This window comes from Choloepus didactylus, chromosome 8 (genome assembly GCF_015220235.1).
Source record: "Choloepus didactylus isolate mChoDid1 chromosome 8, mChoDid1.pri, whole genome shotgun sequence".
Classification (NCBI taxonomy): Eukaryota; Metazoa; Chordata; class Mammalia; order Pilosa; family Megalonychidae; genus Choloepus; species Choloepus didactylus.
In genome coordinates this window covers 126,694,424-126,706,898 of record NC_051314.1, presented here as the reverse complement: position 1 = coordinate 126,706,898, position 12,475 = coordinate 126,694,424, and the positions used below count along the sequence as shown (strand labels likewise).

At 41.0% G+C, this 12,475-nt stretch overlaps 1 protein-coding gene across 1 annotated transcript in view; it reads right to left on the bottom strand.

Moving 5' to 3' along the window:
- The window catches only part of ANO2 (anoctamin 2), a 295,498-nt gene that overhangs the window by 31,012 nt on the left and 252,011 nt on the right, over nucleotides 1-12,475 (bottom strand). Inside the window, exon 20 of the mRNA XM_037846197.1 lies at nucleotides 2,204-2,349. Coding sequence (XP_037702125.1) covers nucleotides 2,204-2,349 — 146 coding nt within the window. The remainder of the gene's footprint in view (nucleotides 1-2,203; nucleotides 2,350-12,475) is intronic.

The window sequence follows — 12,475 nt, the reverse complement described above, 5'->3', positions numbered from 1 at the left end:
CCATGAGGTAGATATTATTATTATTTACAACTAAGCAAATTGAAACACATAAGGCTAGCCACTAACTCATGGTTGTGCATCTAGTTGGTGAGTGACACAGCTGGGATTTGAATCCAGAGAGTATTGCTCAAGGGTCTCAACTCATTTACTCAAAAGAGGAAGCTTTGAAATAAACAACTAGGTGGGCAGACATGAAAACCCTACACAAACAACTAGGTAGTGGGGGTGAGGCACCAGTGTCAGAGGATGGTGGGAAAGAGCCAGAGCTCAAGGATTTCTAACGTAAATCCCTTTCCAAATGGAAGCCTCAATCTCTGGCAGCAATTTCTTTCTTTCTGAGCAAGAGGATGGCAGACATCAAATGGCTTGTGAAATATGAGCAATCGCCTCTGAAGTAAATATCAGGCTCAGCACTGAAGAGGAATTAGAGGTAGCACTTAGCTGAAGGTGAAAGGCTTAAGGGAGCTATGTGTTTCCCTAAAAAAGGTCTTGATATTTTCTTTACCTGTTGTTTCTACAGCAGACATAATGATTGTTCTTTCTCCGGTGAGCTTATTTAGATTTCAAAGCTCAGGCTTTGCCTAAATTTTAGACACCCCAGAGTTAGAACAGGCCTTTTGTGGCTGCCTAATCTAGACCCTGCCCATCTCTGCAGCCCTAACATACACATGCACACCTTCTTATAAACAGAATAGGAGAAATATGAATTAGAAATAAGGGGTGGGGTACCCAGTATACAGAGAGGCATTGGTGCCTCCTTCCCCATTAAAAGTGCTTAACCAAAACAGGCAGGAGTCATTGTGCAAACAAAACACAATGATAGGTCCAAGGATATTAAATATTGAATTAAATATTGACTGATTCTTTTGTTGGATCTGATTGATATTTCTCCATGATCTCTAGATTGAGTAAAGCTTCAAATATATCTCTGGCTTCTTGGTCTATGACACAATATGCTTTCAATTCATTAGTTCCAAGTTGTGGAAAGAGGCTTCTTAAACATTCATCCCAACTGAAGATCAGGCTTATTCAAGAGCAGTCGAGTTTGAAGGTAGGTGACCTAAATTGGGGCACAGCCCATAATGGAAAAGTTACCACTTCCAAGCCACATCTGAAATGATCATGTTCTGTCAGTCTATTTGACATGCACTTCTGCCTTCAGACTTATCTAAGAACAACCAAAGGCTCTGTAGCTAGAGACCTTCCTCTCACTCCCTATACAAAGCATCCCAATTGTTCTTGGAGAAGAGCTGACATCTTACCCAGCCCTACCTGATCAGAGTAGGGGACTCCTCTGTTCTCCATGTCCAAGATGTATATACCTGTGGTAGACTGAACCATGTACCCCAACAAAAGGCATGTTCTAATCTTAATCTGTGTTCCTGCGGGTTTGAATACATTTGGAAATAGGACTTTTTGAAGATGTTATTATTAGTAAATGTATGGCTAACTGAATAGGGTGGGTCTTAATCTGTTTCACTGGAGGCCTTATAAAAAGGAGCCAAAAGCCAGAAGTTGGTGGAAACAAGAACAGACACAAGAGAGAAAACCATGTGAAGGGAGGCAGAGATACAAGGCAAAGAACCCCAAAGATTGCAACAAGTCAGCACCAGAATATGACAGATTTTTTGGGATAGAGCATGATCTTACTAACACCTTGATTTTGGACTTCTAGCCTCTGAAACCATGAGACAATAATACCTTGTTGTTTAAGTCAACCCATCATGTGGCATTTGTTGCAGCAGCCTTGGAAAACTAAGACAGTATCCTTGACCCAAGTGTCACAGGAATAATTTTTCCTTCATTCATGGAAACCGTATTCTTAAATTTCAGATTTCACTATTTTACTTATGGCTTCCCTGGGAAGAGAAGGGGCCTGGAAGATGAAACTTCCCATTTCATAGATGAGGAGAGGAGGCCAACAAGAAGAGGGTATTATCCCACCATCACCCATCAAGCTGATGGTAAAGTTGCCCCTGGTTCCCATTCCAGGGTTCTTTCTGCCTCACACTCCTTAACTTCCACTGGGCACTGAAGGGAGCATTGCATAACCAAGAAGCTCAAAAGGGAGGAAAGTCCTTCCCAGTCATTTACTACAGCTCCCAGCCCCTACCCACCACCTCCCCACAACCCCACACAGATCCCTTTTCTGAACCTGCCCCCAATGAAAGGAGGGAAGGAAGGATCCATCATGAGCTCTTACTCATTTCCATGTACTCTGGAGTCAGTCCAGTATAAGGCTCCAAGCTGAAGTCTAGGTCCCACTGCTCTGGATGTTTCGAATGGGTGGAGTCAGTTTCTCCAGGTTCGGTCTCATCTTTCAACTTCCGAAATAGTTTCTTTAGCTTCCTGGAAAAGAAATGGGCCTGTAACCAAAAGCTTCTAGAGGACAGGGTTAGTTGTACAGGCAGAAGGGAGAAAAAAACAACTAAGTTTTGACACCATCTCTGATTCAAGGATAGATAGACCACTAAGGAGACTACTTTTCTCCTAAAGACCCCCCAAGGATTCTTTTTCAGGGTAATGAAAAGGTCTCCTTTCCCCCCACAAAAAGATCAAGTTGCTTCAAGCCCCAAAACCTTTGGTTCTTCCTGGTGATTGAAAAGAAGAAACAGAATTGGCCCTTCCTACCCGATGCTGAGATGGAACCAGTACAATTATCTAACTGGTGATCTATCCATCTTCTTCATAGAAAGGAGGGGGGGTGTTCGGAAACTATGGGAAGATGCTCACCTCCCAGGACAACCATTTTCAGATTTCCATCACATAAATGGCATCATCTTCCCAGTTAAATATAATCTAAACTTTGTCTACCACATTCAGGATTTTCTTGATCCAGAATGATAAGATAATAATGATCCAGCCTCTTACATTTGGTGGGAGGATCAAGTGAAATAATGTTTATACAGTCCTTCACAAAGTTTCTGCACTTGAATAGATAACTGCTATTATTATTATTTTTATTAAATGGTAAAATATGTCTGAAGGGTCATCTTTTAAAAACTGCACTGCTACATAATATATAAAGAATGAAAATAGGTTAAAAAGCAGGGTGGCAACTCTGCTAATCGATCTAAGATGATTTCTAGGAGATAGCTGGGAGGAGAATTAATTGCAGAGCAGGCAGAATCATGGACTTGAAGCCTTAAAGGGGATTTTGAAGTCCATCCTCCATCCAGACACAGGAAATCTCCTATATTTCTGCTACAAGGTCATTCAAACCCAGTGTAGGTATTTCCAGTGGAGGACAACTGTTCTAGGTATCTCATTCTATTGTTAGAACGTGTTTCCTGACAGTGGAAATCTAAAGGTTCAAAATAAGGTTTTGATCAGTGTGTTGTCTAATATCCTTTGCCATCAAGAGAACATAGTATACTATAATGGGTAAAAGTCTAATTTTGGTGTCAGAAAATAGTTGTTTAAAACCCAGTTTCATAACTTGCTCCAGCCATTCCTTGGACACATTATTAAAACTATAAGCTTTAGTTCTCTTATCTACATAAGAAGGAAATAAATATAAACTAGTCCAGAGGGTTAGTTAAAGGATAATCTACATAGCATGCTTAACTTAAGGCTTGGAATATGCTAAGAGCTCAATAAATGTTTCATTGTTCTTATCATCAGCATCTCATCATCAGCGTCATCATCATCATCATCATCATCATCTTTATCACCATGGAAGAATTGAAGAAAAATGAATTAAGAAATCCATAGAAGCAGCAGTAACAACTTTTTCATAATAAAATAGCAAGCATTAATTGTAATAATCTACAATTAAGACAAACTAGAGAAAGCCAAAGATTCTGAAGCAAAACAGTGAGGGCTGGCTGAGATCCAAGAAATAGACGGTCAGTCAGGACAGAAAGAGAGGATGAAGAAAAAAATAAAGGAGAGAGTGAAAGAAAAAAGAGAGGGAAGGACAGAAGAAGAAGGGAGAAAGGGGCAGAGGTCTAGAAATAGAGCTCAGACTGAGGTTTTACCACCAATTAACAGGAGTCAGAATACTTGGCCAAGTCGTTAATAAAGAATAATTGGTGGTTTGGCTTCAACATGGAAAATTGAACACATTCATATATCCCTATCTGTTTCTGAAATGTCATTGAATTGACAGTGAAGAAATGGAAAAGCTATAAAACCACAAGGTAAAGGAAATAGTCATGAAGATGGTAGTGGATGAAAGAGTTGGAGAATATCTTGGAAGAAGGAGTTAGCAAAGCTGTGATGGCTGAATATCAAGTGTCTACAGTGGAAGCTGGTGGTAAAAAGCAAGCCAAGTCAGGCTACAAAACCTCAGAAAGGCTCAAAGTACCATGAGGCAGAGGGTAGAGTCTGTCAAAGTTTAAGGGACGGACCCTAGTGTCCACACCTGTTCCCAGGTGACCACCACTTCTTTTACCAGCAGGAGCAAGGAGTTTATTCCAAAGAGAAAATGAACCTGGGAGACTCCAGATCTGAAATAAATTCAATAAAGTGACAGGAAGATAAAGTCAATAAACTCTCCCAGAAAAAATAGAACAAAAGACAAAGAAATGGACAATAGGAAAGTAAAGATAGGAAAATTGGGCGATCAATCTAGGAATGCCAACATTTAATTAGAGAGGAGAAAATGGAAGGGAGAAAAATGCAAAAGAAATACAAGAAAATATCCCCAAAGCAAAGTCTTTCTAAATAGGAAGACCCACCAAATGCTCCATAATGGTGGGAAAAAAAAAAAAAAACAGCCTCTACAAAATACATCATCATGCGATTTCAGAGCTCTAGGGATAATGAAAGGGATTTTAAAAGCTTCCAGATCCAGAGGGACAGAGACCCTCCAAAAATTATTGGAAATCAAAAATATTTCAGGATACTCAACATCAGCCCTTGACACTAGGAGACTCTAACATTCAGAAGACAAATGATTTTTAGTGCAGGATTATATATCCAGTCAAAATGTACATCAAATGTGATGTAAAAATGAAGACTGTTTTAAAAATGCAAGATTTTTAAAAAGTTAACCTTCTATGCATTGATTCTCAGAAAATACCTGGAAGATGAATTTCACAAACCAAAGATAAAAAGCAAGAAAAAAACAATATGAAATTCAACAAACTGGGAATCCATCAAAAAAAGAAGGTATTAGATGTAAGTCTGGTTACTAAATGTATAGAAGGCCTAGTGAACAAACAATTATGAATGGAAAAGGAGAATGGAAATTTCCTAGGGGATTCTCTCCAAGAAAAAACAATTGTGACTTAGATATCTGATGTGTTTGATGATGTAGTCTAGCTGGGCAAATGAACACTTAAATAGATGTTACCAACAATGTGCAATGAATATTATGGTGGGAGAAACTTAGGTAATCATGAGAACACAAGGCATTAAAAACTAATCTGGCTTAAGGTAGGGGAAGATGTGTAAACTGAGACTAAATGATGGAAGATGATAGAAGAGTGGGAAAATGGAGAATGGAATAAAGGGTGAAGGAGTGTTCTAGCAAGAGGGAGCCCTCTGTCCAACAGCCAAGGCCAGTGTGAGGATGACTCATAGAAGGGACTGAAGGGAGCTCAAAATGCTTGGAGCCTAGAGCACAAGAGAGAGTGATAAAAGAGACTTGAGAGGCAGGCCACACTCACGCCATCGAAGGCCTTGTAAGCCACTAAGTGTAGTGGTTCAGATGAGAGATGATGGCAGCAGAGTCCAAGTTGTTAGCAGTAGGCATGAAGAGAAGTGGACAGACAACATATGCTTAGGAGGTAGATTTAAGAATTTGGTTGTGAACTGTCCATGGAAGGTGAAGGAGAATGAATCAAAGATGATTCCCAAAGTCCTTGGACTCTTGTGTGGATGGTGGAATGCTTTGCCCTACAGGAATGGAAACTCTATGAGAAGAGGCAGTTTTGATGATGAGGAGGAGGAGTTTCATGCATGTTGATGTGGAGGAGTCCATGAGACTACTAAGTAGAGATGTTTAGTAGGCAATTGTATATATGTGTCCAGAGTTCTGAAAACCAGTCTGGGCTGGAGATAGAGATCTGAGAATTGTCATGGAGACAGCAAATGAAGCCAAGCAAGGAACCACATCACTAATGGATGCAGCATAGAGCTGAGGGACAAGAAGGAGCCTGAGGAATAGCAAAATAAAGGCATGGATAGAGGGAAGGGAGCCTATAAAGGATAAGGTAGGAGCAGACACAAGAACAGAGGGCCAACTGTGAGACTGTGTGCCGAAGAAGGCAAAGGAAGAAGGAGCTTCAGATGGACTTGTGCTCAATGGCATAATACATTGTAGACAGGACCAAAAAGAGGAGGGCCAAAATAAATACATCCGCAAATAATTCTCATGAACCTTTCATTCCCAGAAGTTTCCTTCCCGGAGATCTCAGGGGCCATTAGAAAAATTACTAATAAAGTCCTTCCAGAGCAGGATTTAACAGGAACCCTGCAAGTTGCATAACATACAGATGGACCATTTGGAAAACTTCAGATTATGATTCCGACCGTATGATGCACTTGCTCATTAAAATAACTCCTTTGATGTTACCCCCTTGTCCTTTTCATCTGCTATTTTTCCATCCCTTTTTAATGACAAGTCTCAGAAACTCCGGAAAGCTCAGAGCTTATCCTCTGCCTGTACCCCAGGGGCTTACACCAAGAACATGGAGATCGTCACACCTGGGGCCTCCCTGCTGCAGGAATGGGGGCCCAGGCAGACCCCCACAGACCCCGGCTCCCCATGCCTCCAGTCACAATAAGGAAGGCAGAAGTGGAGCCAAAGAAGAGGAACACATCAACCTCTGAGCTATGTATTCCTTTTCTTGACACCTGACAAGGTTCAAATTTATTCCTTAAAATTTTGATTCATAGCCAGGTTCCACTGCATTTGAGGAGAGCACATAACTCCTTTTTGCCTATGATGACTTTAAAGAGAGACTGTTTTATGTCTTGAAATGCAATATTTATCACATTTACAAAAAGGAAGCAGAAAGTTTATGAAATCTTACTATCTGTGTTCAGGGGTATTTGACAGCTATTTGGGGATGTGCTCTGGTGCTTTTAGTGAGAATAGGGATGGGGGCACATTTTGCTAGTGGAAGTATCAGTCTGTCTATCTGCTCTGTCTCAAAGTTTGCCCAGGAGAAAATCTACCATGTGAAAAGGATAGCATGTACCCTTTCACCAAAAAAATGTAGTGCTCCCAGTAACAGAAAATCCAAAATTTCCAATTTTGCTTAAACAAATACCAGAGCCAAGTTTGGGATAAAGTTATAGTGGGGAGTTGGGATGTGGGAGGACATGTTTTTGGGGCATGCCTATTTTGCACAGCACATATGGAAAAGGCGGGGTGTCTGGAGGGGCAGTGAAGGAACCCCTCTACCACCAGACTCAGATAATAAATAGCACAAGATCAGATTCTGCCATGCTGCTTGCCAGGCGTGAAGTCATCTCAAAAGGGGCTGCCAGTGAGCTTCATTCTGGGGCCCATAATGTTTACAACTCTCTGGCGTCTCTCTGGAAAGCATCTATCACAACTGTGTCAGCCCTTAGGAGCCTGGGGTTGCGTGAGTGGGGATAGTCCAAGGCCAGACCACGCAACCAAGTTGTATCTATTATCATGTCCTCATTAGTCACAGAGCTGCCTTTAAAAAGCTTAATATCCTCAGTTTTACTACCTCCCTTTGAAGCACTTTATTTTTCCATCCCCAGTCAAAAATGTCATCTGCTTTCTCCAGCATCCCTAAACAGGCCAAGCGAAGGTGGAGTATCTGCTGCGTGGTGGGAGGTGCCTGGGCAGAGTGTGAGGCTTCCAGAGTGGCCGTGCTGGGACCCCTGATGGATTTAGGATCAGCAAGAAGGGGAGCCTGAGAGCGGGTAAAACTTATCCAAGGACCCAAAGAGTGACTCGTCAGCATTCTCAGACATGCCTTGTGTCTGTACCTGCTTCATGAAAACTTGTGGGATGAAGAGGCAATAACATTCTTCTGAACCAGTGTATCCCAAGCAAAAGACAAGTTACACTAGCAGGTCACTAGTGTACTACCTGCCATCGGAAGGCTCTATGTTGTCCTTCCACCTCAGTAGGGCAGCGGGGAAAAGACTCGTTTGCTTTTTTAATCTCTTTCAGTACCTCTACTTACAGTCAAGGAGAAAAACCCCATTCCGCCATGGTATGGATCTAACAACTCCCCTATGCCTGCACATGTCCCTTTTTAATGAAGAGAATACAGATCTTAGGCTAAAAGCCTTGCGTAGGAAATAATGTCAATGACTGTTTAATAATGTGTGTTATATTTATATTTACTATCATTTATTTATATTGTTTGTTTTCCATTTTTAGAGGTGTTATGAATTTAAATTAAAAGTGAGTTCGTTTAGAGGAGATCAATATGCAAATAGCTATTTAGGTAAACATGTGGGAAAATTTTAAAGCTGGTTCACAAATAAATAAAGACTGGGAAATGATGTTCTAAGGCAAAAAGACTGTTGGGTTGTAAGGTTCCCAAGGCCATCAAAATTGTGTTCTGTTACTTTTATTCAAATACACCCATCCCCTCACCCACATCTCTCACCAACCCTCCTACCAACACCCACAACAGAATCTAATGAGAATTTTGCACCCTCAGGGTGACTGCCTAGCTTACTAATAAAGGGCACTTAAATAGTCTTTAACATTTTAAAATTGTCTTTGAAGAATCTTAGAAAATTGATTTCAGAGGCAGAGGATGAGCCAAAGAAGAACAATCTTACGTTCTTATGATATTTTTGACCCCAAAGATTCTTATCCAGCATGATCGCCAACATAACTCCTCAAACTTGTTTCTGTTTTTGAAAATCAAATCCAGCTTCAAAATTAATATTTATCTTCCCTGGGAAAGAATGTGTGGTAGCCTCTGAAAGTACACGAGCTTTACTGTGAACTAAAGCCACTGGGCCTAGAACAGAAGCAAGAAATGTTCCCGATTTGGTCTTTTCAATCTCAATCCCTGGATTTGCAAGACTGACGAAGCATCACTTGTAAATACAGAAGCCAATGACACTCAGTAAAATCTTGGCTACCTGGAAGCCCCAGAGAATTATTCTTCCTTTCTCAGATGACCATATTTTTTGGATAGCTGGGCATTTATCCAGGCTGGCATTCTACATAACCATGCCAGATGGAAATCTTTCTAGAACAACTTTCCAAGATCATACAGAAAATAAATTGAAAAGCCTGGATTCTAACCCAGATCTCTTATACCACCAAATCTCTGCCCTACAGTGATGTGCTATCCTCACCAAAGAATTAAAAATCACTGAATTTCATTTTTATAATTTACATGACTCCTTCCTCACTGTCAGACTCTATTGTCATTTCTCTTTTGAGTGTGACTCTTTTTCTTAAAGTTTATTTTATGTTTCTTGACTATGCCATGCGTAGAGACTGTCAGGTGCTTGAACTCGGATTGGATATGAGTGGAAGATCCGATAATCATAATCATAATCATAACGTTTTCATGGGAGCAGATTCAAAACACACCTTGTAGAATTAGGAAGAACTTTGAAGATAAAAAAAAATTCTAGGATTTGGTGGAAGAATTCTTACTCTCTATCCCTGAATTTAATTTCACAATAAGATATTCACAAGAAGTATGAATTCACATAACATTGCAAATGTCCTTTATCAGACTAGAAATTGAAATAAGGAAATTGCTTTTGAAACCGAAGGGGCTTGAATATGGAATGGGCAGTAATCAGCTTCATTCAATAAAGGAGCAACTCCTAAAATGCTGAAGCTAAAAGTCACCTTAGAGATTATAATCCCACTGTTTTCATCAAGAGATGAGGACAGTGAGCCTTAGAGAAGTGACTTGTCCACAGCTTTATGAATTACTATGCAATGGCCAATAATTAAAGTATGATATATTAAACACATACCAATCATAAATAAGAAAACTTAGCCTTCCAGGCAAACAGCCATGGTTAGTTTCATCTGTTACGGAGCTGATGGGTAGGGAATGTGCTAACACACTGTCCAAACATATGCCTGAATTCTTGTCTCTCTAACACTCTATAAAAGGCTTCTGGGTGTTGGGAGAATGGGCTGATTTGGCAGACCAGATGGCTGGGGATGGGAAATGGGCCTCTCATGCCCTCAAGCTGTATACAGCTCCCTCCAGAGCAGAAGAACAACGTAGAAGGACAGGTGTCTTTTCCCAGATGTTTGAAGGACAATGAGGACTTTTTCTTTGTGGCAGAAGTGGATGGTCTGATCTCAGAACTTCAAATAGGCCAAAGTGGCTTTGGTGTCATCTGTATAGTCTCTGGGTGTTTGTCCATAATACATCCTGTCTCTCAAAGTTGGTAAGCTCTTAAAGAACCAGAACCATCTATTTCACTAGCTTTGATTCACTATCACAAATTGACTTTCAGAGAGTAAGCAGGTTATACGGATAAGTTTCAGAGGGACGAATTTCTTGAGATTGATGCGTTCCTGCCTGATGTGTCAAGGCTGGTCTAAGCAGGGAGGTGGAATGAGGCACCCAGATACGAATGTTCCTGCCAGTCCTCCTTCAACAAAAGCAGGCTCCCAAGAGCCACCTGAGGTTGTCCCAGTGGGTGGGCAGAAAAACACCCTAAGTATTCAGCCTAATAAATAATGGGTGATGGTGAGACCTCTTCTGAGGACTGGGATGAAAAAGTGCTATGAGAAGATGTTGCACATTCTCATTCCTTGAAGTAGGGTTCTCATTAAAAAGAGGTAACCTAAATTGTCTCCATTATAACTTCAGTCCTGTAAAGGGGTTTCTGAGGAAGACCAAAGAATAGCTTTCCCTGGGACCTTTCTGTTCCCCTATAGAAGCAGGTGGCTCTGGTGTCATCTCCTATGGAGAAGGGGGTTGGACTATGAACCCTTTAGGGCTCTATCCTGCCCAAGGAACCTAGGACTCAGCGACCTCCACATAGATTCAGAGGGATTCTGGTCTCCAGCCCTTGCCATGTCCTTAATCTGCTTTTCAAAATCCTGGTCAGGGAACTGCCATCTCTTTGGTCCTCACCTTCTCCATCTGTAGAAACATCTGGGTCATGAGGCATTTGTGGTAAGACCAGGGCCAATGTGGTTTGGTTTTGCTTTGTTTTGTTTTTTAGAAAAGATGTTCTATTTTCATGAGAAATTTTCTCTTTAACCAAAATAATAGCAGGCTGTTTTGTTACATGTGACAGTGGCAGCCTCCTTCCATGACACAGACATACCCTGGAAGAAACTCCTCTGCTTTTGAAGCCTTCTTTGACTGCTCCAGAACTCCTGACATTTACTTACCCTGAATTCTGACAAAATTTGCATGAATAGAGAGCACCTGGTTACATGAAATCCATTTTGTCTCCCAAACTAAAAATATAAGCTTTGGGAAAATGAGACATTTTAAAAAAATTAATTGCATCCAAATCCATGCATAGGTTGAAAGTCAAAAGCCAGAGGCTTGCTAAGCTCAGACTGCAACCTTCTTAAGTGTGGCCTTTTGGTATGCAGTCCCCATCTTGGAGGACTTGAGTTCTATGAGCCAGAGGTGGAGGCAGGGCTGTCCCTTGCACACCCTCCCACAGTGTGGACAGTGTTATTTCTGGATGTCAGCTCCACAGCCTGACTGTCTCAACCATAAAGAATATTCTGTTAGTCGTTTAAAATTCTTAAATAAACACCTTTGCTGTTTAAGCTAGGCAGGGGAGATTCCAGAACCCAGGTCAAGAACATGATCAGATACAATTGAAAGGAAAGGGATTAAACAAGTTTCTTTATTGCAGTACTTCTCCAGACCATTAATATAAGGTGCATAGGGAATCTCCAAGAGGACGATAGTGTGGAAGTATCTTCACTTAGCCCTATGGAAACTGTCTGACAATTGCATCCCAGAATGGTTAATCTCGCAAGTGGTTTGCAAAGAACCCCAGGCCTGGAACAAACTGTCCATCCTCTCCTTCTGATCAGAAATGTCCCAGCCTGTGAGAGTTACCCCTGATCACCTCTGCCATCCCCAAACTGGCTAAACCCCCTTCTCCTCCCTAAAACAGATTCTTTGTAAAACCAAAAGGCAATAGAAAGGAAACGTGGAAAGGGCTCCATTGTTCCTTTGTCCTCTTAGCAGACTTTCACTTGTTCCATCCTGTTTCTTTTAGGTACAGAAGACTAGGAGTCAGGGTTTATTTTCATGACTATTTTAATATAAAACCTGATTTAAAGAAGGCCCTCTATGAAATATGTATAGAACCATGGGGATGGGGGAAAGAGAGAATCCACATGCAAACAACCCACCCTGTGTTTGACCCTCCCCTCCTAAGACTATATATCCCACAGATCCTTCTCAGAGACTTTTCTACATGATTCCATTATGCTCCAAACTTCCATAGTCATCAGTCCACTATACTAAACATTTCTCTTTTACTTACTGGGAGACAAACAGAATTAAAAATACTACGTACTTATGAGTTTAAAGATACCTGATGCCTAGTTCTGCCACTT